The sequence below is a fragment of the Pollachius pollachius genome (assembly GCF_949987615.1).
Source record: "Pollachius pollachius genome assembly, chromosome: 3".
Classification (NCBI taxonomy): domain Eukaryota; kingdom Metazoa; phylum Chordata; class Actinopteri; order Gadiformes; family Gadidae; genus Pollachius; species Pollachius pollachius.
The window spans coordinates 32,282,128-32,307,788 of NC_136936.1; the positions used below are offsets into that span (position 1 = coordinate 32,282,128).

At 44.2% G+C, this 25,661-nt stretch overlaps 1 protein-coding gene across 1 annotated transcript in view; it reads right to left on the reverse strand.

The window, feature by feature from the left end:
- The window catches only part of cfap65 (cilia and flagella associated protein 65), a gene marked incomplete at both ends in the record, with an annotated part of 31,022 nt that extends 6,024 nt beyond the window's left edge, over window positions 1–24,998 (reverse strand). Inside the window, 26 exons of the mRNA XM_079733043.1 lie at window positions 165–311; window positions 2,625–2,816; window positions 3,113–3,247; window positions 3,347–3,413; window positions 3,598–3,683; window positions 3,975–4,065; window positions 4,294–4,422; window positions 4,635–4,848; window positions 7,149–7,277; window positions 7,728–7,896; window positions 8,281–8,427; window positions 8,671–8,755; window positions 9,524–9,663; window positions 9,949–10,200; window positions 14,459–14,596; window positions 15,957–16,113; window positions 17,692–17,915; window positions 18,350–18,550; window positions 18,761–19,029; window positions 19,693–19,918; window positions 21,875–22,008; window positions 22,545–22,753; window positions 23,195–23,361; window positions 23,708–23,810; window positions 24,196–24,392; window positions 24,984–24,998. Of these exons, the coding sequence (XP_079589169.1) occupies window positions 165–311; window positions 2,625–2,816; window positions 3,113–3,247; window positions 3,347–3,413; window positions 3,598–3,683; window positions 3,975–4,065; window positions 4,294–4,422; window positions 4,635–4,848; window positions 7,149–7,277; window positions 7,728–7,896; window positions 8,281–8,427; window positions 8,671–8,755; window positions 9,524–9,663; window positions 9,949–10,200; window positions 14,459–14,596; window positions 15,957–16,113; window positions 17,692–17,915; window positions 18,350–18,550; window positions 18,761–19,029; window positions 19,693–19,918; window positions 21,875–22,008; window positions 22,545–22,753; window positions 23,195–23,361; window positions 23,708–23,810; window positions 24,196–24,392; window positions 24,984–24,998 (4,023 nt within the window). The remainder of the gene's footprint in view (window positions 1–164; window positions 312–2,624; window positions 2,817–3,112; window positions 3,248–3,346; window positions 3,414–3,597; window positions 3,684–3,974; window positions 4,066–4,293; window positions 4,423–4,634; window positions 4,849–7,148; window positions 7,278–7,727; window positions 7,897–8,280; window positions 8,428–8,670; window positions 8,756–9,523; window positions 9,664–9,948; window positions 10,201–14,458; window positions 14,597–15,956; window positions 16,114–17,691; window positions 17,916–18,349; window positions 18,551–18,760; window positions 19,030–19,692; window positions 19,919–21,874; window positions 22,009–22,544; window positions 22,754–23,194; window positions 23,362–23,707; window positions 23,811–24,195; window positions 24,393–24,983) is intronic.
- Window positions 24,999–25,661: the final 663 nt, after the last annotated feature.

Genomic DNA, 25,661 nt, shown 5'->3' on the forward strand with positions numbered 1-25,661 from the left:
ATAGCTGAGGACCATCTCACCTGTTCAGGTAGGGCTATAGCTGAGGACCCTCTCACCTGTTCAGGTAAGACTATAGCTGAGGACCCTCTCACCTGTTCAGGTAGGGCTATAGCTGAGGTCCCTCTCACCTGTTCAGGTAGGACTATAGCTGAGGACCATCTCACCTGTTCAGGTAGGGCTGCTTTCTGCACACAGGGCACGGACGGCAGGCAGACGTGATCCGAGGGGCCCAGCGCCCTGGGATCGAACCCCCGACCCTCAAAGCTCACCACGGTGGAGTCGCCCCCTCGTGTGTGTATCACGATGTCCACCTGGAGACACGATGCACAACATCCCTTGAGCCTGAATTTCCGGAGAGGGGACCACAACAAATACTGCACTCTAGGGCAGTTCAAGGCTCTGTTACCTCTGGTAGAAGGTATGAATGAATTGAGCGCACAACACATTCTGCATTTACATAGCGCTTTTCTAGGTATGTGTGTCAGGTAGGTGTGTTTGTGTGTGTGTTGGGGGGGGGGGCAGTGTGAAGCACCACTTGAATGTTGCACGGCTGCCTGTATGCACCAGAAAGCTCAGCACACACTGGCCTTCAGAGGCAGAGGGGGAATGATGAAACTATCCAATTAGCGACCGGGGGACGATTAGGGGGCCATGTTGGTACAAGAGCCGGGTGGGTATTGTGCCCGGACATCGGGGTTAGTGATGAGTGGCTTGGGAACTGGGAACTTAAGTGACCACAGGGAGTCAGGACCTTGGCTTAACGTCTCATCCCAGAGATGGTGATCGCTGAAAGGACAGAGTCTCTGTCCTGGGGCATTGGGTATATTACAGGCCAAGGGGATGAGCTCCCCCTACTGGCCCTCCAAACCCTCCACCAGCACCAACTGATCTCCAGGACCAACCCTGATTGGCCTCTAGAGAGGATTGATATGCAGGTAGCCAGTATTGCTATGCAGGTAGGCAGTACTGCTATGCAGGTAGCCAGTATAACTATGCAGGTAGGCAGTACTGCTATGCAGGTAGCCAGTATTGCTATGCAGCTAGCCAGCATTGCTGGCTATATGCAGGTGCTAGCTTCCGCAAAAATTCAAACTGAAAGCTCACCTGTTCAGAGTTCACCTAGACTCTGCATAGACATCCAGTCCCCCCCGCCCACTATTGTATGTTGTACGTCCTGGCACTTAATGTAAGCACTTAATGTATGTTGTATTTATTCATAGTACTTAATTGTGTAGCATCTGCATTAGCTAGCTTTCACCGCTGTATACGGGGAATGGGTTAACCTAGAGATCGTTAGTTCTTGGCACTTGGTTCTATGAACATCTTTACTGTACCGACAATGATATATTGTTTCACTTCTTATGACAAATGTACTTATTGTAAGTCGATTTGGATAAAAGCGTCTGCTGAATGCCCTCAATGTATATCAGGCACGGCGTTATGGGTGGGCCTGACGGACCTAGGACCACCCACTGTTCAACAGGCCAACCCAAAACTTTTCTTGAAAAAAAAAATTTCTTCTGAAATGCTTTATCTTTGCAATGCAGCAAACTTTGTTGATATTGATGCTTGATCCGATTTGCGTTAAAGGGCTGTTATCTTCGTAGATGACCTTGAATAGGCAGTAGGCTATTGTATTAGTTATTATCTCGCAGTAGCCTAGGCTACAATTAAATGCTTCTTATTTGTATAATAAGCCAAACTCAGTCTGTTGCTAATGATATTGAAATATTGTTGAAAACTTAAAACAATTCAACAGAATTCTGAAATAGTCGGCTTCATGTTATACGAGCATAACTAAACTATGTGGGAAACATTTGATTCCTGACCACTTTACCAGTCTATAGGCCTTAGGTCTACAGAGTGACGCGCTAAAGCACAGCCAGAAATGGTGCGTAATGGTAGAGATTCCAAAGCGCTCTTCTTTGGTCAGAACCAAGAGACGTTTTTACACTCCCGGACCCTACACACACTGGCGGTTTCTTTTTGATGTAAATGCGATTAGACGCTGGGGGGGGGGGGGGGGGGGGGGGGGGCTTGGGTAGAGGTGTTGCTGCGTTGTCTGTCTCTACAACAGAGACAATAATGCAGCGATATCAACATGAGCAGTTTTAACTGGAGAGACGGTGAAATTCGCGAGCTGCTGACCATCATGGGAGAGAAGGTGATGCAGTCGCATTTAAAAAAGATGTTGAAAGATGGTGCGATCTACGAGAAAGACGCAGAGGAATGTTCCTTCGTGCCAAGCCTATCGTTGACGATTACTCTGGGCAGTTAGTTTTTAACAAATTATTATTTTATTTATTTCATTTATAATATTTTAAACCGCATTATCATGGTGCTCTTTGTATTGGAGGAATGTGTACCAGAATAAAGAATAGTTATTTGTGAGGGGTCGAACGGTTCGGGTTAGCTCAGGTAGAGAGGGTTGACTTGTAACCAGAAGGTTGCTAGTTCAATCCCCGGATCCTCGACAAGCTGGCTGTCACCCTGTGGGTTTGACTCTGCCATCGGTAGGTGAATGTGTGAATGAATGTTATGTAAGTCGCTTTGGAAGAAAACGTCTGCTAAATGCCTTAAATGTAAATTATATAACATTTATATTGTAAACCTAAGGAGCTTACATTGTACACTTTAGCCTCCAGAGGTGAAAAGAGCCACTCCAGCTGGGCCGTCCTCCCAGGTTGGACCTCTCCCCGGGGGGTGAGACAGCACAGCACCGGATGGTGGAAGTTCTGCTCCTGAAGCTGCTGCAGAGGATATGCATCCACCTCATAGTGCACCACCACCGCACTGCTGTTATACAAGTCATACACCTGGGAGGGGGAGGGAGGGGTGAGAAGGGGAGAAAAAGAGAGGGAGGGGAGAGGTAGGGATAGAGAGAGAGAGAGGGGGAGGGATGGATACAGAGAGAACGAGATGGAGGGAGGGAGTGATAGATAGTGAGAGAGAGACGTGAAGGATGGAGAGAGAGACAGAGAGAGCGGGGATCTGAAAGCCAGTTAGAAGTAGTATGAGAGTGTTCCTGTGCTACTGAAGCCGCTACCGCTGGGACTTCCCCCTGAACAGGTCTATGTCATGGAGTACGGCATGAAGATGTGACCCAACCCACCTGTCTGGGAGGTATCAAGACCCCAACAGCCACGGGGGAGAAGACATGTTGAGGACGGCTGAAGTGAAGATACGGTCTGTCTCTCTCCACTGTCACACCCTGGAAGTTAAGCTGCGCCCAAATATGGCCATGGACCTCTTGATTACCCTTCAGCCTACAGTTTGCTGATAATAAATGATGCCAATGTATTTGTGATGACGTTAAGCTCAGTGTGCAGGTTCGAGTGAGGCCTACCAGGATCTCTCGGCCGTGTGAGAGTTTGAAGACCACGGGCAGCCGGTGGGCTCCGGCAAAGTCGTGTCTGAGACGGACAAAGGTTACCATCGGTTCACGTTAGTTTATTGTGACATGGTAAGCATGACGTTATGAGGACGAGTAGGGTTTCAAGATAATAGAGTTGCACTGTGAATGATGCTCTAAAAAGTCAGGCCAACACCTGTAGGTGAGTTGCACTCTGAAAGAAGCTCTAAAAGTCAGGCCAACACCTGTAGGTGAGCTGCAGCGCCCTCTGCTGGCCAGGAGGCAGCGTTCCAGAGCGGGGAGAGACGCTGAAGAGGCGTTTATCCTGGACCTGCCCATGGAAGAAGAAAAAACTGAACCAAGAGAGACAGAAGGAGAGGCAAATACAGAAACGAGGGAGAGAACGTAGGGAGAAAACGTAGGGAGAGAGGGAGAGTGAGAGGCATATACAGAGACAGGGAGGAGGAGGGACAGAACATGGGGAGAGAGAGGGGGAGAGAATGAGGGAGAGGCATATACAGAGACAGGGAGGGGGAGAACATAGGGAGACAGAGTGGGAGAGATAGGGTTTAGAGGGGGAGGGATGTGAAGGCTGGCAAGAGTGGCATCAGGGAGCTGGTACCTTCATCTGGTGGAGCTCAGTGCTACTGAACTCTCCAGACTCTGCCCAGTGATTCACCTCCATCCTCTGGTCCTCTGGGAACAGCAAGGCCCTAGAAAGGAGAGGAGAGAGGAGAGGAGATGCGAGAGGAGAGGAGAGGAGAGGAGAGGAGAGAAGCAGAGAAGAGGGGAGAGAGGAGAGAAGAGGAGAGAGGAGAGAAGAGTGAGGAGAGGAGAGGAGAGGGGGGAGGAGAGGAGAGAGACAACAGTAACAATTATTCAATAAAACATTGCTTTGCGTTGAAATATATCATATTCCCTTCTCTATGTACAGGTCGTACCATTCTGCAGGGATGGGACCTATGTTGTCCAGCAGCAGTAGAACAGTAGAGGGCTCTGAAGCCACTGGAGCTGAGCAGAAGTTGAAATCCAATATGGCCGCCCTGAAGATGCTAGGGCAGCGATGCAGACTGAACAAGGGTAGAGAGATGATGAGAGCATGAACTTGATTATAATAATATATAAAGTTGATCAGATTACACATTATTCCTTTATTACTGAAATGTAATTATATTGATGTATAATACAAATGTATATATAGCCTATAGTACACAGTACAATATGAATACATAGTAGAACATAATATTATCTAGTAAATCACATGATGAGGCAGATATGTCACCTGTGCCGTGTGGTCTTCCTATAGGTCAGCTCCTGAGGGGAGGGGCATGACAGCAGGTGTAAGTTCAAGCTGTCCAATGAGAAGAGGCTCCAGAGCTGCCTTTTGCTGAGCCCGCCCACACTGCCTCCGCAGCGGGCGTCGGCCACCCGCAGGGTGGGGAACACACCCTCCGCCCTGAGCTCACACAGCAGCACGGAGGCCCCCAGCTCACAGCCTGCATGTGGGGACACATCCACCATTTACACCGCTTAGCTGATTTGCTTTTGTGTGCGTGTGTTGGTGTGTCCATATGGCTGTGTAGCATGTCAATCTGTCTTTACGCCCTTGTTTACCCAGATGTTTTGAATCTCATTTATATGGAGAGGCGATTCAGTATGGGGTCAGAACAGTCTCATTAATAATGAATGCACAGAGAAGGATTCACAATTGTATTCTGTGATTTATATATAAATTACTCTCTTCTCACAAATACATTTCAATGCACACACAAATGGATAACGGTATGTATAAATGTAAAATAAATCCATAAACAAAAATAAGTTTCACAAACACATTTCTGATCCACACAAATGTGTCTTGTTTTAAATAAATGTAATATAAATCCATAAATATATGAATTAAAAAAATATTTGCAATTTTCATCAAAAATGTATTTGGATGTTGATACATTTATATACAAACTGTTCAACTTGAATTAACAAGACGCTTTTCATTAGTGAACTTGTTTGCATTTGTGTGTGAACTGGTCTTTATTTACATGTGGATTTTTGAGACTCCTGACGTGGCTGGATTCACAAATGCATTTTTTTCAACAAGGAACTCTCTGTAGCCAATCAGATGCCTCCCTCGTTTTCAGCCAATCACATGACTGCAGTCCCGAAGAATAAGTCCTCTGAAGAATAAGTCCAGCCTCCGAGCCGCCCGGTTCCCTCGGTCAAATGTCTATGGGAAATAACATGGGGTTTTTGAATTAACGGTGCCGAGAATCTCAAAATCCAGTCACTGCAGTCATGTGATTGGCTGAAAACGAGGAAGGCATCTGATTGGCTACAGAGAGTTCCTTGTTGAAAAAAATGCATTTGTGAATCCAGCCACGTCAGGAGTCTCAAAAATCCACATATAAATAGGAGTTCACACACAAATGCAAACAAGTTCACAAATGAAAAGCGCCTTGTAAAATCAAGTTTAACAATTTGTATATAAATGTAACAACATCCAAATATATTTTTGATGAAAATTGCAAATATTTTTTTAATTCATATATTTATCGATTTATATTACATTTATTTTAAAAAAAGACACATTTGTGTGTGGATCAGAAATGAGTTTGTGAAGCTTATTTTTGTTTATGGATTTATTTTACATTTGTACATACCGATATCCATTTGTGCGTGCATTGAAATGGATTTGTGAGAAGAGAGTAATTTATATATAAATCACAAAATACATTTGTGAATCCTTCTCTATGCATTCATTATTAATGAGTCTTTCTGACCCCATAATGCAGAGGGGTTTTGTGTCTCTCTGAACAGCTCTGAACGGTTGTACAAGAGATGAACAAGAGATGCTTCATCTAATGTAGACCGGATATAGCATACACCACATTGAATCTAGCTTGGATCTCTTCTGTTGGTTAGTCACGTGCTCATCCGTCTTCAGTCAACCAAGTGAAGGCAGGAAGGCATTGCGTTGCAAATGTATTTGAAACATTTCCGTGCTGTGGCTGCTTTTCTTACAATTCTACTAGTCCTAGACCTTGCATTTCTATTATTCAACATGATGAGTGGCATTCTCCAAAGCCATGCAAACAGGTATACACCACGGTCACTGTGTCTCCAACCATTGTCAGATTGGGAAAACCATGGATGTCGTACCACCATGAAACCTGTGTCAAACGCCCTTACTATATACATGTAAACAGGCTGAGACAGCTGTCAGTGCATTATGCCCTTCAAATAAAAAGATTGTTTTCTGATTATGCATACAATTGAAATCAAAAATGTTTGCAGAATCCTACGTTGCCCCTCTGGGGTCACATGATAAAAAATAAAACTTGTAAATCCATGCGCACAGATTTGTAAACCATGCCTCATCTTGAATATGGCTTATATTGCCTGTGTAGGACAGGTAATTGTCGGTCTTAATCGGATATGCGTTCAACGTCCCAATGCTTGATGGGGACTCCCGGCTGTGTAGAATAAACCAAATCCGAGGGAACGGATTTACACAACAAGGTTTATATTCCGCTGAATCTAGATAATAATTTGTCTTTTTACATATGCATGTGCATCCACCTCCGCGTATGTGTACTTTTATGTGCGCATTTGCATATGCGTGTGTGTGTGTGTGTGTGTGTGTGTGTGTGTGTGTGTGTTTGTTTTGTACCAGTAGCAGACAGTGGCTGGTAGCTGAGGGTCCACTGGTAGCGGGCCTGTGTGTGTGTGTGTGTGTGTGTGTGTGTGTGTGTGTGTGTGTGTGTGTGTGTGTGTGTGTGTGTGTGTGTGTGGTGTGTACCAGTAGCAGACAGTGGCTGGTAGCTAAGGGTCCACTGGTAGCGGGCCCGTCTGTGGGGTGTGACGGTAACGGTGAGCAGCAGCCTGGAGCATGAGGGGACGGTTCTCCTGCTGGACTCCAGATGGAGGGCTGGGGGGCCGAGGAGGTACAGGTTGGAACACAGCAGCCCTCACCATCAGCCCAGGACACACACTAGAAAACTAGCGTTAGCTGACGGTTGGTTCTTGTTGAATGAGTCCAGTTATGTGTCTAATTTAAAGTCTGATAGCAGACGAGAACAAATCTGGGAACAAATCACTTTCTTTGACTTTCAAAATCAGACAGCGCTAATAACTTTTTCAGTGGAAAGACATCTGCCCCGAACACCAACGTTCTTAGAAAAAAAAATCTGTAAAAGATTAAAATCAACGCTGTGGAAATTGGCCAGCATGACAATAACTAATAACCTTCTGAAAGCTTCATTCACTAGCACAAATACATTTTTCTTCACTTCCTCCCTCCGGAAGCTCGCTCCAACACAGTAGGCCTGGTTCCCAGATGACATCCACATCCACATTCACACACAGAGCCATGCAGTACCTAGGGGCTCAGTGCAGCCGGGGTCGGAGGTCAGCTCCTGGTCCAGCAGGGTCTGCTGCACCTCCAGGCCCACGGAGAGGGGACAGAGGCTGCTGTTCACCAGAGAAACCTCCACTGCCCTGCTACCCCCAACCAGCATTTCTCCCAGCTCCACCACCGGGCTCTCAGCCTGCAGCGCACGCACACATACACACACGCAGACACGCACACACAAGCGCACATACACGCACACATGCATACAAGCACACAAGACACACACACGTACACGCACACGCATACATGCATTGAACACACACACACACACACACACACACACACACGCACACGCACACGCACACACACAAGAAGGCACGTTCGTATACACCACAAGGATGTCCTAAGTATTTCAATTGTTGATTCAAAAGTATTTTGCATTTTATGACTTATGTTTGTGAATGGTTAGTATGATTCAACTTTCACCATATTAACACACACACACACACACACACACACACACACACACACACACACACACACACACACACGCAGCCACACACATATATGGTTGTATTACCCGTACGGTCCCTTGACAGCCCATGGCCGTCACTTCAAGGCCAAGTCGTGATGTTTGACCTCCAGGATTCTGGATTGGCCAGAAGCTGAGGAAGGGTGTCAGGTTGTACGTTGTCTCCTCCAATGGGCTGAACATCCAGGTCTGGACCTGTGGTATTTCAACAGATAGACTAAGGATGCTACATTCTCAGCACCTTCTTCACTAGAAAGCCTCATGGTTTATCTGTGGTTCAGTGTATTGTATGGAGAGGTAATTTCGTGCGTATGTCTACACGAGTGTGTGTGTGTGTGTGTGTGTGTGTGTGTGTCTGTATGGGAGATGTATGCGTGTGTGTGTCTAGCGCGTGCGCTTGTGTGTGTGTGTGTCTGTGTGTGTGCGTGCGTTATTCACCACACTGTCGTTGGGCTGCAGTTCTCCTGATTCTGGGTCCACACAGATGACTCTCCTGTCCTCTCCAGGAATCCTCCACTGGTAACTGGCATGTTTCAACAACAAATAACAACCGAGGAAATGGACTTTAGGGCCTTTATGGATCAATACTTTATTTAAAGATACATTTAAAGAGTTCCTTTACCTACCTTTAGCTATTTACCATTGAGTAATTTAGGAGAAGGGTTTATCCAATGCGACTTTCAGATACATTTGATAAAGGTGCCATAACATTATTAATGACGTCTACTGTTTTTGCGGACAATGGGGATTGAACCCAGTAGCTTTGGGCTAGGATTGGGACTCAAACAACCCTAGCCCCTTACACATAGATCCATTTTAAGAAACCTTAAAAAGTAAAAAGGCACTTCAACATGCATGCAAAACTTATTTTGTTTGTTCATTTGAGATGAAACCATTGAGATGTTTTACCCTCACTTTTGGATGTATATATTCATTTGAGTGTGTTTTCCCTTTTCTATTAGCTGTGCCCGTTGGTTTGTCTGTAATGTTGAATTATCATCCCAGCCTTCCCCTGCTCCCCGTGTCATCGTTCAGTTCCTGGTATCTTTCATTTGGTCTTAATGTTTCGTCGCTTAGTTTCTTACTTTAAATTTTTTTGGGGGGGGGAAATGCATGTATTTATGTTCTGTATTATTTGAAAGAACAGTACAGGATGGTGTTGCGGTTGACAGTATGAAGCGTAATGTATGAACAGCGGGCCCCTGGGGTATGCGGTGGACAGCGGGCCCCTGGGGGATGCAGTGGGCCCCTGGGGGTAGCAGTGGGCCCCTGGGGTATGCAGTGAACCCACCCCAGGGGCACGCGGCTGGTGTTCCTGATGAAGTGGGCGCGCTGCGAGCTGGACCCCACCGCCGTAGGCTGGAGGTGGAGGCATCCCTCCGCTTCCATGGCAACGCTCGGCTCTTCCACCCAGCTGAACACTGTAATTTCCTGGAAGACATCCACACACACACACACAAACATATATACACACAAGCAAACACCAGCCAAATTATATAATATATAATGATCACTATTAAGATATTTCAGTTTTCTTTATTTTGCATTATACCTTTGATCTTTTATTACATTTTCAAGTGTTTGCATGTGTTGGGAAAGCATGGACTCAACATTTCATCTCCATCAGCGACTGCTGCTCGGTGTTCGATGTGTGAGCATCATATGACTAGAACAGGGTTAGTATGAGGCCCCTGTGGGTGGGCTCATCGTTGGTACCTGTGTGTTCATGGCACCGTTGAGCTGCAGGTTGAGGCTGAAGCCGTGTCGGGGACAGTCCTCGGTGGGGGTGGTTCTGAGGTGGAGGATCTGGTGGTGCCTGGGCAGAACCAGGCCACAGCCCGGCACCACAGACACCGAGCCCGCTAAGGGGGAGGACTGGTCGGGGTGGAGGTTGAAGGAGAGGGGCAGGTCTCCGGAGTTCTGGAGAAGAACCGTCCGGTAGGAGAGGAGGCTCAGTGCTGGGAAGACCTGAGGAGAGGAAATAGTCGACGGCCCATTGGTCAATCCCAACGAATGATATGAGAGGAGCGCTCTGGTCAGGGAAATACATTTTCAGAAGGTCTAGTAAAAATACGATATATATTATATATATATATATATATACAGTGGGGCAAAAAAGTATTTAGTCAGCCACCAATTGTGCAAGTTCTCCCACTTAAAAAGATGAGAGAGGCCTGTAATTTTCCTCATAGGTATACCTCAGCTATGAGAGACAAAATGAAAAAAAAAAATCTAGAAAATCACATTGTCTGATTTTTAAAGAATTTATTTGCAAATTATGGTGGAAAATAAGTATTTGGTCAATAACAAAAGGTCATCTCAATACTTTGTTACATGCCCTTTGTTGGCAATGACAGAGGTCAAACGTTTTCTGTAAGTCTTCACAAGGTTTTCACACACTGCTGCTGGTATTTTGGCCCATTCCTCCATGCAGATCTCCTCTAGAGCAGTCATGTTTTTGGGCCACACGGACTTTCAACTCCCTCCAAAGATTTTCTATGGGGTTGAGACCTGGAGACTGGCTAGGCCACTCCAGGACCTTGAAATGCTTCTTACGAAGCCACTCCTTCGTTGCCCGGGCGGTGTGTTTGGGGTCATTGTCATGCTGAAAGACCCAGCCACGATTCATCTTCAGTGCCCTTGCTGATGGAAGGAGGTTTTCACTCAAAATCTCACGATACATGGCCCCATTCATTCTTTCCGTCATACGGATCAGACGTCCTAGTCCCTTGGCAGAAAAACAGCCCCAAAGCATGATGTTTCCACCCCCATGCTTCACTGTAGGTATGGTGTTCTTTGGATGCAACTCAGCATTCTTTCTCCTCCAAACACGACGAGTTGAGTTTTTACCAAAAAGTTATATTTTGGTTTCATCTGACCATATGACATTCTCCCAATCCTGTTCTGGATCATCCAAATGCTCTCTAGCAAACTTCAAACGGGCCAGGACATGCACTGGCTTTAGCAGGGGGACATGTCTGGCACTGCAGGGTTCAAGTCCCTGGCGGCGTAGTGTGTTAGTTATGGTAGCCTTTGTTACTTTGGTCCCAGCTCTCTGGAGGTCATTCACTAGGTCCCCCCGTATGGTTCTGGGATTTTTGTTTTTGTTTTGTTTTTGGGATTTTGACCCCACAGGGTGAGATCTTGCGTGGAGCCCCAGATCGAGGGAGATTATCAGTGGTCTTGTATGTATTCCATTTCCTAATAATTGCTCCCACAGTTGATTTCTTCACACCAAGCTGCTAACCTATTGCAGATTCAGACTTCCCAGCCTGGTGCAGGTCTACAATTGTGTTTCTGGTGTCCTTTGACAGCTCTTTGGTCTTGGCCATAGTGGAGTTTGGAGTGTGACTGTTTGAGGTTGTGGACAGGTGTCTTTTATACTGATAAGGAGTTCAAACAGGTGCCATTAATACAGGTAACAAGTGGAGGACAGAGGAGCCTCTTAAAGAAGAAGTTACAGGTCTGTGACAGCCAGAAATCTTGCTGGTTTGTAGGTGACCAAATACTTATTTTCCACCATAATTTGCAAATAAATTCTTGAAAAATCAGACAATGTGATTTTCTGGATTTTTTTTTTCATTTTGTCTCTCATAGCTGAGGTATACCTATGATGAAAATTACAGGCCTCTCTCATCTTTTTAAGTGGGAGAACTTGCACAATTGGTGGCTGACTAAATACTTTTTTGCCCCACTGTATATATATATATATATATATATATATATATATATATATATATATATATATATATATATATATATATATATATATATACATTCAAACAAAAATAAAATTTGGATATAATCTTTAAACCTAGGTGGTTATATAATGACTTTCTTAGAGAATGAAAAATGGTAAGACAACCACCAAAGAAATGTAATAATTATGTGTTATAGGGAGATTATTTGTTTATCAACACGGCGGATGCGCGTGCAGAAAGATGGCAAATAGAAGATTTGTTTGACCGGTTGCCATGGTTATCTCCGTGTGATTAATTTGCAGTTGCGGTGTTATTTAGCGATTTTGTCAGCTTACTGTTACATTAAACTGTAATCAGACAACGCGGTTATATGATATAGACCCTAGAGTATCTGTGGTATAAAGGCTGGGACGAATTTCGAATTATAAATATGTAAATTTGGGCCGTATTTTAACGGTCTGAAACGCAAGTGAGAAGCGCCAAGCGCAAGTAGCTTTGTGGGCAGTTCTATGGCGATGTTGCTAGTTTACCAGCGCAAAACTGACTCTTGAGCCCGGCGCAAATCTAAAAAGGGCTGGTCTGAAGTAGCCTAATTACCCGTAGGTGTGGTTTGGGCGTAACGTGCAATAAACCAATGAGAGTGCCAGCTCCCATCCCCTTTAAGAGCCATGAGCGCATTTGAATCTAACGAGCTGATATTTTGACAGCGTGTCTGCAGTCTCCGATGAGACAGATGCACATGAATTTCAAACTTCAAATGGCTCAGTTTATGGCCAAATAATATGGCCTAATTCACAGATGGAATAAGGTTTTCTTCCACAACTTCAGAAATACAGAGTCCTCAAATAAATTTCTGCAAAGAAAACTTAACACACATATGATATGCGGTAACTGTGGTTCTATTTAATGATAGACGCAATACATTATAAACATCGTTTCTTATCAGTATTGTATGCATTAATGTTATCGACTTGTGTTCCTAATATGCATGTGTCCCCCGTTAATATACATTGCCATGGACTGTATTATGCGTTACGTGTTAGGTTTGCATGTGTTTAAACAGATGGACGCACACATGCGCGCCCGCATTCATTAATTATTTTACACATACACACACGCGCGCCCGCATTTATTCATTCTTTTTAACTCACTCACTTTATCTCACTCGCAGTAAAACAATGTTTTCTCACGATCAAATTGTCATCAATCCTAAAAGTTATGGGCATGTACACGATGTCTGTGTCAAGAAAATATGTGTTTGCTGTACGGTGTTTGCAGATGCATTGATTTAAAATTGATTTCCCAAATAATTTACCAAGAATGTGTGGCTAGGTAGATGAGAGAAGCAAAGTGTATGCGCGAGGTTCACAAGCAACATTATGCATGCGCCCTTAAAATGGCATCTGAACAACGCGCCACTGACTTTAAACCAGGTATTTCCTGGTTTGTGGCGCAAGTGGTTTCTGAAACTTCAAAATAGCACCAGGGAACGTTTGCGCCAGAACACGCCTCCTCCTTTCGCCGAACCGCCCCTTTGGGCGCAAGATCATTCCCTAATTTACAGACGCGTGGCGCAGGACGGAAAACAACGCTGTGCGCCAGTTGCAAACTAGCAACAACACATGCAACAGTGATTAAGTCAATTGCGCCGGATGCAAGATAGGGCCCTTTATGTTGAAAGTATATACTGTCGCGATTCCCATTGAATCGAATGGTGTGGTGATTATTCTTCAAATCGAGAGCTGGTAAATTGTGAAAAATTAATTAAACTGTAGTCAGACAACGCGGTTATATGCTATAGACCCTAGAGTATCTGTGGTATAAAGGCTGGGACGAATTTCAAATTTCTGGGACGGGCTGGGATGAATTTCAAATTACAAATTTCTGGCTCATAGCTCAGCGGACTAGAATACCTCCCATTGCCAAGTCGTAGCTACGGTCCGTCCTATTTATGTGAAAAACTTTGTATTGGATTGTAAAAGGCATGAAAATATAAATGAATGATCTTGATTTCTTTTCTTTGGTAAGTGACCATGGTATAAGCGGGATAATGCCCTTTGAGGTGTCAAAAACATGTTTGATCGATCGCAATTAAAGGGGACTACTATTTGAGGGAGATGAACTCAAACAGAGTATACATTTATTAAGCATGCAATACGAATAAGAAAAAGTATAATTATTAAAGTATTTGAATTGTTTTATTATGGTGGCAAGCAAGAAGTAGAATAAATGGGATAATCAGTCTTATTAAAAGGGTTTGTGCAACAAACCGCACAACGAGACATGATTGCGGCTCTTGTCGGTCTCGTCTCTTTCTGCCAACGACATGCGCGTAGAGCGGGGAGAGACGTAGAGTGACGTAGACTGATAATCCCTCTATTGAGTCTTATTGACAAGTCGGCTAATATTTACTTATTTTGGCTAATACTGTCTAGAAAGGCCAGTTGTGGTTTGTATTGACTAGTATTTGCTAGTACGGTATTGAATGGTATTAATATAGGCTTTATCCTTGGCTAGTATCTCACCACAGTGGGGGGCTGCAGAGTGCAGCGTGGCACAAAGTGCTCCCGGCCCAGCTGAAAGGAGTGACCTATGACCCGGACGGTCACACACCAGGACGGGAACAGGAGCCCCTCCTCCACCTGGCCCGGCTCTCGCAGCACCTGGTGGGGTAGTGAATATTGATAGGAGTTTAGCATCAAATATGTGTGACATAGTTCAAAGGATCAGGAGAATCAAGTTTTCTTTCCTTTCACTAAACAACCTCTGAACCAATGTTTAGGTTTCCTATAGCTACACTTATAAAGCTGTGAGAAACTGGTTTTATTGTGATTTCTTAAAAGAATATTGTATAAGATAATATACGATTCTTCCTAGACGGGGAATTTGGGAATATATACTGTATGGAACCCTTTTAACAAAAACAAAAAGTTTGAACGGGAACAGGGATGATGACTTAGTATTTGGGTAACACTTTGTATTAAGGTACACATATTTGCCATTAACTAGGTGCTTATTGATATGCCTATTAGTAACATACTGGCACTTTATTAGTAATTATTAGGCACATATTAATACCTTATTCTGTATATCCTTATTTTACCCTTACTACTCCATTAATTAATGGAGATTAACGAAGTCTCGGTTAAATAATTTGATTAATTCAGAGATAAATGTATCTGTTAAATGTTTATCTTTTTTTGTTTGCTGATTTAATGCATTGTAAGCACCTCTGTGTTGGAACTGGCATTGATGCACAAGACTATAGTTATGTAATGCTTAAAATGAAATAATTGACCTGGGGACCTGGTTTTGTCTTTGTACTTTGTTTTGGTTCAGTGCAGTAACCTGAATGCCATTTTGAGTCTTTTGTGTATGGCTTGACTGTTTGCTATTCAAAATAAATAAACCTGCATTTGTGATAACTTGGTTTTATTCTAACTACTATTTATGCTGTAATGACTTAAATAAATGTGAAAATGCTGCAACTTTAGAATAGGGAACATGTTTGGGTTAATAAGGGTCAAAGTGCTTATGAGTTAAATATGAACAAGACCCTACTTTAGAATAGGGAACATATTTTGATTTAATGAGACTTAAATAATAGTTAATACAGGTAATATCACCACTTGTAGTTTTGCGTTGTGTTCCATAAGAATTGACTATACTAATACAGAGTAATAAAAAGGGAATGACTATTCTTGTGCTATTGCCCCTTTACAGGGTCCCAATGATGCCTTGGTTATTAGCAGCATATCATATCAATATAACGGCTTTATTTACAGTAATTAAACAATAATTAGGAGGTTATATTGGTTGAAATAAACTTAATAAATGGAGTAGTAAGGGTAAAATAAGGTTATACAGAATTATGTGTTAATATGTGTAATAATTACTAATAAAGGGCCAATATTTTACCAATAGGCATATTAATAAGCACCTAGTTAATGGCGAATATGTGATTCTTAATATAAAGTGTTCCCAGTATTTGCTTTGAATACAGACGGTCTGACACATTCTTACTTTATAAATGGCAAAACACTCCAGCTGTGCTCCATGCAGTGCATTGAGCTGTTTGGGGTCGTAGCTCACACCAAACGAAGTGGACTTTAGTGGACTCAGGTCACATGACACAGGAGATACAGTGAATGGGGAGTCGGGGGCAGTGGTCCAAACCAGACTACAGCACAGAATCAAAGACAAGAACATAATAATCACTCCATTCTTACAGTGCAGAAGGAAGATGGAACAAACTGTGTATTTCTATATAGGACACTTTTGTCCATAGCCACCTATTTTAAATAGATCTGTTGCAGGATGTCTTTAGATGCACAGCGGAGATAAGGATTCAAACCTAGGAATTTTCAGTTGGGAGTCCAACATCCTAACCCTCTAGAGCAGGAGTCGGCAACTGGTGGCCCACGGGCCAGCCCGCAAGACATAATATCTGGCCCGCCAGATTAGTTACATTATATATTTTTTAGAATATCGAATATCTATATCTGTTATCTGAAATGTAAAGGGTCGGATACATTGAACTTTTTTTCTTTCGCAACAGTTTTTGAATTTAAATGTATCAAATCCTGCTACTAATCCCGGAAGGTTATAGACACACTCGTCACGGTCACGCGTAAGCTGCGAGGGGCGGAGCGGGAGATATTGGAAACTATGCAATATTAAATGAAACAGAACCCCCCTCTAAAGGCCTATATACAACAACCATGGCAACCCAACATTACGTATTTTTGTGCGACACTGCACGCAGAGAAAGGAAGGAGCTTTTGAAAAAGGTCCACAAAAGATTTAAGATGCCAAGCTCTGAGACTTTGCTGTTTAACGCAAGTAGAGTCTCTGATGAGGCTACTTCGCCTACAGCTTTTCTAACGGTGAGTAGGCTAGGCTAGGAACGGAGGTTTGGGTGTGTGCGCAGTCAGTCAGCACCCGCCATGGTGTGTGTATATGTGCGTGTGCGTGTATTTACATCAGAATGTAACCCAATAAACCGCCAATGTGTGTAGGGTCCGGGAGGGTAAATAGGGGTGCTAACTCAAGCAGGCAATTTACCTCGGGCAGTGTAAACACGCGGACCGTGCAGCGAAAAAGGCATGCATAAGACGGCATATACACTGCCAAATATGCAGCAAAGGAGGAGCGTCTTTACGTGTGGCCTTTGCATACAATGAGACCCTTTCTACGGACACATTTACCTGGCAGACTCCGCTGGAGAACCAGGCTGACAAATGCACAAGTTTTTCACTTTATCTTCATATTTAGGGTTAAATTACAAGATCAGCAATAAAGTCATTCAAATACCAACGGGATGTCCCCCGCTCGGCTACATTATGAAATAACTTCTTTTTCTTTTTTAATGCAATAATCACAATCACGTTTGCTGTTTATAACGTGGTCAGGCATGACATTTAGGGCATACACTTGTTTATATGTACGTCTTTTAAGTGTCATCTAGTGCTTGGTAGGCATATGACTAGCCAGCTAACGGGCTTGCGTTGCAGTTCCAGATGCACTTTCATTAATCAATTCTTGAACTAGCCTTTGATAATGTTCTGGCCCGATACCTACTGGCTGGAAAAAAAATTGGCCCGAGGCAAAACTTAGTTGCTGACCCCTGCTCTAGAGTCTAGACTAGCATATCCTGCACCAAGCCTACTCAGGAATGTTGTCTTGTACCCCTCTTGAATGGAAGGATGACTTGTTAAACAATAGGTACACAAAAAGCCCTGGATGTGTTAGTAGGCACCTGACTTTCCCCTTTGTACGGTTTGTGACACAGACAGACTGCGAGGAAAAGGGCGAGGGAGCGGATGGAGCACAGTGGAAGACCAGCTCGGCGGGCTCCACGGTGATGTGGGAGGAAGATGATGAGGAAGAGAGGGGGGAAAGGCCTCCTGAAGAGGCTTGGTAATACTCCTCCGTGAGGGAGTTCTCAGAGAGGAGGCTCTCCGCACTCCGTTCGCTCGACTCCTGGAGAGAACAGAGCAGCCCCAATGTCAGAATGGGAACCTCTCAACAAACACGCAAACACACAAACCCAGAACTCTTCCTCTAAACAAACAACAGCTAGTTTCGTTCATCATGCACCTAGGGGATTGGTGATAACACATTCTGGACTCAAAATACTGGGAGGCCTATTTTTCTCTGAACCTGGAAGATCCACCACTCCAAAAAAACATCACGAGAGCTGCACATTTGAATCCATAAATGAGGCTGAGAATGTGTGGCATTCCGCAGCTATGACGGCAACAGCAGTAGACAACCTTGTCAATCTTACGCATGTGAGTCATTCCTCTCTCAAAGCACTGTTTTTGATTTATTCATGTCCATTATTTCCAGCCTCAAGAAATTAAAAGATTAGCCACATTAAGCTCCTCATGTAACCCCCCCCATCCCTGTGGTACCTCGTCTAGCAGACACAGCGCCCCCTGGTGGTCCAGGCGCAGGCTGCGGTTCTGCAGCATGGCACTGAGCTCGTCCGGAGGGTACAGCGTGAGCCCGCGGCGCCGATGGAGCTGGTACGTGGTCAGGTGTTTGGGTCGGAGGATGGCTGGCTTCTGGAGCTCAGAGTGGCAGGTACCGATGACATCAAGAAGCACGGGGATCTAGAGCCAATCCAAAAAAATACAAACACTCGTTGTAGGTCAAATTGAATACTGCACTCTTCACCTTTCCCCCTTCCCCCTGCAGGTCTCAGGTCATCACTGCATCACTGATTGCAATAATTGCAGAGTCAGGTTATTGGGTCTGAAATACAGATTGTATAAAGAGGTCTGAATGTACACATTTTAAATCCTGTGTTAAGGCCAACCTACCCTATGCAGTATAAGACAAGCAATCCTCCGGTGGTGTATCATGGGGGATCGGGGCCTGTACGCCACCTTTAGTGTGATATGGCTGTTTGGCTGCAGAGTGCCCCCTGTTGGCTGGACGCTGAAAACGCTGTGACCACAGCCGTCCAAATCCCATTGGTAGACAGCCTCACAGGGGGAGGAGTTCACCAGATCCACGTTTCTCATGGCCGCCTGTCCTTGGTCAAGGTGGCCAAAGTCCAGCACGGAGCAGGATAAGGTCACGCTGGGGCCTGAACGACAACATGAGTCCTTAGGCTAAAGGAAAACCTTGGGAGCTTTCATCCTGAACTCTATTTTCTAATCATTTTAGGTCCAAGGGATTTATGCAAACGACTTGTGTGAAGTTGGTCCAGTATTGAGCAAGAACACTGCAGCCGTAATCCACGAAAACAGGCTTCAGGGGAATCCTTTGCGGCAATAGCACCCCGTCAATATGTGTCCCCCAAAGTGATGTTTTTTCCAACGACTCAGATTATATTCTAACATTATGGGAAGGATCCTGCAGAGAAACACTAGTATTCTCTTTACCTTTGGCTTTATCCGGCCTGGTTGTTTTTTTGTATAACCGAGTCTTGCTCAAAGAGAAGTCTCACTCTGAAATCTCGTTGTTGCCTTATTGCAGGAGGCATTACTGTTGTCATTAAAATCTTAATTCTCCTTCACCCAAATATTTTAGATAACACAAAGCTACACTTTCACTAGTCCAACACAACAAACTCTCCTCTCTCCAGCTCTCACTCACGTTTCAACCTCTTCCTGCAAAAACTGAGCTCTTCTCATTGAGAGAGCCCAAACTAAATGGATGTCCCTAGGATGGTTAAGAATAATTAATTCAGGAAGGCTACGATTGGCTGCCAACAGCTTACATGTACAAATGGCCTTCATCCACATACCTATACAGGTCCCGGTGAGTTTGAGCTGGGTTTTGTTTAACGCCCCTGGACACACAAGAGTCAAGTAGTCGACTGCAACAGTGTCCACAACGATTGGGCTGTAGCGGACTGTAGCTCTGAGCGATGCCCCAGGCGCAACCTCCCCAGAGCTGACATCACAGCTAAACTCGGACCCCAGCTGGGGCGTCCCCCCTTGCAGGCGAGAGAAGGCAAACGATGCAGTCACCTGGAGGAAAGACGAGAGGAGAACTCAGATGGAGTATAGAAACGGCAAATAAAATTATGTATTACTATTGACACACTAATCAGAAGCCTTCATCCAAACAAACTAGCATACACAACAGGCCAATAGATACAGGTCATAAGCAGCAGTTAGGTGTGAGGGTGTGGATATTGGGGATCAAACCTTTGGCTGGGAGTCAAAACCCTAACCACTATTAGACCACCATTTTCTTGCTATTTTAAATTCCCTAGGCTTACAACTCTGACTTTAGATTATATCTTAAGTAGCCCAAAGTAGATTTTCGAGGACCAGCTCAAATCAGGGTGAACAGGGCGTGTCACTTTTCATATTTGTTTCGAGCAATACTGTGGCCGAAAGTGGGAAACTGTAACTGCGTCATTGGAAAACACAAACTGAGCCAGCAGTTGTAAACTGTAATAAAGTGTAGAATATCTAAGTAGCAAATCAGGAAATAAAGTGTTACTCCTTGTTACTGCAGTCCTGGTTTCGGGCTCAGGCTCTGGGCGCCACCCTGAAGATTACAGAGACTTGAATAATCTATGTCTTGACGCTCTAAAAGGTTGATGGATGAATTAGACCAGAGCCCCCTGTGCTACAGAGAATACTGCAAGTGGTACATGGGATTTTATTCTAGACCCATTTACAAAGAAATAATATCGATAATTGAAAATAAATATATTATAAATATTGTTTAGTGAATGTAGTATTATGGCATGTTATAATTCCAAAAATGCTCCACATGCTCCCACTCCGTCTGATCATGCAAAATAACAACTTTGTTATTACCGTTGTTATGCGGAAAACACACTTCTATATAGCCCTATCACCAGCTCACTATTGTCCTGCAGATCTGCTGTGCCAGAGCATTAGCATTGACTAAACTAAACTAAATAACGACAAAACAAGATTATGGTTTTCATTATGGTGTGAGTGTGTCTGATAAAATCGGCCGACTATCGCCTGAAAACCGAATAAGACCAAGAGGACTCATGTCCAGATTTAGAAAAAGTTGTCCATGCTTTCAGATTATTGTAATGGCCTCTTGGCAGGCCTTCAAAACAAGCTCTTAGCAGCCACAGCTGTTGAATGCAGCAGCTAGAGTTCTAACAAAGACCAAAAGACATGAACACATTACACCAATCCTCCAATGCCTGCATTGGCTCCCAGTATGGCAGTGTTGATTTCCAAATCCTGCTGCTCAGCCATAACTCACTTAACGGTTTAGGGCCAAAGTATTTCACTGAATCGTTCAGCTAAATGAACCTCTAGACCTTGGAAAGCTGCATTCAGCTACTATGCAGCACATAGCTGGAATAACTTCCTAAAGATCTGAGACTTGCTCCAATCCTGACTACATTTAAATCAAGGTATTATTTTATTCAATTGTCTCATATGTATTTATTGAAAATCTATATTCTTTGATAAATGACAAAGAATATAGAAGAATATAGTTTGTATGTGCAGCACATGGATTTTGTCTTGTGTATGAAATTTGCTATATAAATAAAGTTGACTTGACTGAATAAACACACTTATGCAGCGCCTCAGACCTATTCTTTGGTCTTGCTTTCCACTGGCCTTGAACTTTTTGCAGTACTACTTGTGTATAAAGAGGGCGCTGGCACATTTTGCTGAGCCACTGCATGTATTTATCTATGGTTTACCATTTGCATATGAGGTGGTTCACGAAAGGTCTTGATAAAAATTTGGCGGTACACCACTGAACAAGACAGTGTGAGGAACGTCAGCCAGGAGCAATAGCTGTACTTAAGTTTAAATGAATGAGGTATAAAGTAAGTGTGTATCTAGACACCATTCAGGCCCAGTGAGTATGGAATACAATGAGATTGAAGGGATTTAGTAACTTCACGTTCACATGTTTCTGTTATAATGCATGGCACCATCGATGTGCAATGCAAACCAGGATCTAGTACTCACAGGTGACATGTTACAGATGGTAAAAGGTTTCTTGCGGCGGCAGCCTATTGCTACTGAGCCAAAGAGCAACTCTGGAGCGGCTTCAGGATCCTCCTCTCCCTCTGTGCACCTCAGCTGGAGAGAGGGGTACTTGGCTGAACGGGAAAGTGAGGGCATTATGTGTCAAATCCCAAATCATAAAGTTCATTCATTCAATACATGTTCATGTTATTCCCCAATGTATTTTCTTCCTGATTTTTGGTTTTTCTCAAATTCACATGAAAGGGTTATTCATTGGTGATCCATACGTATAGGCTCTTGCTGAAAGCCGTTAGAACGCTAGTATTTCCTTAGGTTCAGGGGACCACCCTGATGTCGGAGATCACGTTCTGTTTCAGTCTGCAGATCAGTCTAGTCTCGAGAATGTGGAAAGCCTCTCCCATAAAAGTTAAACTGAAAGGTCCAATCAGTGCAAGGTCCAATCGGTCCATTTTTCCAAAATGGACCGAATAACGATGCTAAAAGATCAGTAGAAAGTAAGGCAGAGTGGGAGGAGGAGAAGGTAGTTCTCAGATGCCATCTTCTCAGAGGACAAGATGTTTTTGACATTCAGACATAAACCCAACCCAACTCCAAGTGCTTCTGCAGCTGTGAAATTCTACATGGACCTTCATCGGGCCAGACCCCTCACCTTGTCCTCGAAGGAGCACAGTGCATCGGCCTAGCAGCTCTTCTCCTGTGTCGCCAAACCTGCAGAAAGCCTCCCGCTGGTGCACCAGCGCCTCGTGTGGCTGGAAGACCACAGTGATGAGACCTTCCTGGCTGGGCTCCAGCAGGCCTTGGTCTGGGCTCACATAGAACGGTGGAGGACACTCCCACTGGAACCATGTATGGAGTTTACTGGGAGGGAGCACACAGCAGGGGGTTGAGAGTGCCACAGCAGTGGAGGGGGTTAGAGAGGCAGAGAGAGAGAGAGAGAGAGACAGGGAGATAGAGAGAGAGAGAGAGAGAGAGAGAGAGAGAGGGAGAGAGACTTAAAAGGTGGGAGAGAGAGAGGGGATTAATAAAAAGAGACAGTAAAAGAGTGAGAAAGAGAGACATGAAAGAGTGAGAGAGGAAAAGATTGAAAGTGACATTTTTGAGAGAAAGATAGGGAAAGAGTGAGAGGAGGGAAAGACAGCCTTGCTTTTGTTTGTTTATTATGTTGTATATCCAGACGTAAAGTGACACAACAAGACTCAAAAACAAAAGGAAAAACTGAGATTCACAAACCACGTAAAGATTCTGCAGCCGTTCAAACATACATGCAAACTCAGACACACGTTACTTATCCAGGCGTACCTTTGGTTCTTTAACACCAGCGTGGTTTGTGTGCAGTGCTTCAGGGCACAGATTGGCAGCAGGACAGAGTCTGGAGCCACCAGGGCGTGGCGGGGGAGTGTGGCCCGAAGAGACACCACAAAGCTGCCGTCCCTCCCTTCAAAAGCTACGGTGTCCTCGTACTCACACTGAACAGGAGGAACAGAGACTTACACTCCCAAACTACTGTCCATGAATGTTAGTATTATAAGGCCCATGTTATATTACAAAGACATGGGAGGGCACTGACATCGCACCATCATGACAAATCCCATTTTAAACTTATTGAACTTATTATTCTCCTAATAATTATGGTTGGACTTTTGTGCAATGCAAATAATACAAAGACAATTTGCAATGAATGACCAACATTTAATCTTTAACAACAATTTGTTGTAGCAACATGTTTTACATTTCTCACCATTGTGATCAATGTGATCTAGTCTAGGTACGTAGTTTAGCTATGGTATTTATGGCATGCATGACTTAAATTACCCTCTCGTGTGGGCTGAAGGTGAGCGGGAGAGGGTAGGAGGTTCCTGGGCTGATGAGGATCTGCTGGGTCAGCGCACTCCTGAAGTACTTGGACACTGGAGCCCTGGGAGGACACACACAACGGGTTAACTGACTTTCTTATGGCTTAAGAGAGAAGTATGCTTTGAATTCAGCATTTGATTTGTGTGTGTGTGTGTGTGTGTGTGTGTGCTTGTGTGTGTGTGTTTGTGTCGGTGTGCCCGCCTGTGTGTGTGTGTGTCTGTGTGTATATGTGCATGTGTGAGCATGTTTGTGTATGTGTGTGTGTGTGTGTGTGTGTCTTTGTGCCCACATGGGTGTGCGTGTGTGTGTTTGGGTGTGTGTGTGTGTGTGTGTCCGCCTGGGTGTGTGTATGTGTCTGTGTATGTGCGTGTGTGAGTGTATGTGTGTTTGAGTGTGTCAATGCATGTGCATGCGCTCATGTAAGTGTATCCCCATTATTTCACAACCTGAGCCGTAGTTTCTGCAGCTTGCTGTGGACATTTTTTAATACTAAGGTCTTGGTGAAGTTCTTCCCCAACTCCCAGTCTTCCCACAGCAGCTCTGGGGAGGTCTCCACACCCAGAAAGCAGCACCTTTGGCTGGATGGCCGTGGATGGGGCTCCCTTGGTCGTTGGGGCTCCCCTGATGGCTGCGAGCTACGGCACTGTTAACACGTGAAGCAAACAGCTCAAGGAAGGATACACAAGGTCAAAGCATTGGGAAGACAACTAGTATATTGCACCACAATGTCACTAGGAAGGGGACACTCCAGAACTTCCACAAAGCCTGGTACCATTGACCTTTGGTCAGGGTTAAATACGTAGTTTTCTATTGCTTAATGATGTTCACAGGACGAAAGAGGCAAAGAAGGAAAGGTTGAGATCGAGTAGATTCAGCAGTTTAGTTGCATTATACATTAAAGTAATATGAATGGTATTCAGATGATTATAATAATAATTATTATTATATGATTAGGTTATAATATACCACCACTGCAAATTTTCCCTTTTATTCAGATGAAGTGTTCGCTATTCTTTAAACAGACCAACCATGAGAAAACAGAGATGGTTGTGAAAGATGTAGAAAAGACCAGCCCATACAAACACCTCTGTAGTAAAGCATCAAATTATGCTTATGCTGTAACAATTATAGAGAGTGTGTGTGTGTGTGTGTGTGTGTGTGTGTGTGTGTGTGTGTGTGTGTGTGTGTGTGTGTGTCTGTGTGTCTGTGTGTGTGGGGTGGCTATTTTACTTACTCTAACATCATCCATGTTGCTTTTGGGGGTCCACCCTGATGATGACTCCAGGTGGAGGGGATTCTGAGGGGGTCAGAACGACTGAAGAGAAGAGGAAGTGGTTCCCGGGGTTCAAAGGTCAGATCAGTCAAACGGGGCAAGATATTCTGGTGTGACCCCCTACCAAAAGGTTATGGTTTTGAACCTTGATGTCTGCGGTCTGCATCCCTGTCATCTGGCTTCTCATCCACAACGTTTACCTCAAAACGGATTGTTCTTGGAAACTGTTGTTTCTATTACCTTTTTAACTAGAATATGCATACAGAATAAATGACAGATTAGTTCTAAAATAAAAGACGTTTGAAGTGTAGGCCTGTGTACCACATGGACTGAGTTCAGCCTTCAGCATTCAGCTCAGTGTCCTCCATGTAAAACAGGCTGCTACAGGCAGTGTTGCCAGATTGTGCTGGAAATCTGGCCCAATCTGGCAACACTGTCTACAGGTTCAGTCATGTACGTCGAAAAAGACCTCCAAACTCCCTTAAAACTAGTTGAAATGCAAAGTTATGATCCTCAAACGGTGTACTCGCTTCCCGTCAAATAATGAAAGTTTGAAAAATGAAAATGTAATTGAATAAAACCCCACCACGGTGAACTGAATAGACGCTTCTTTTTCTTGACTCGACGTCTCCAACGGCA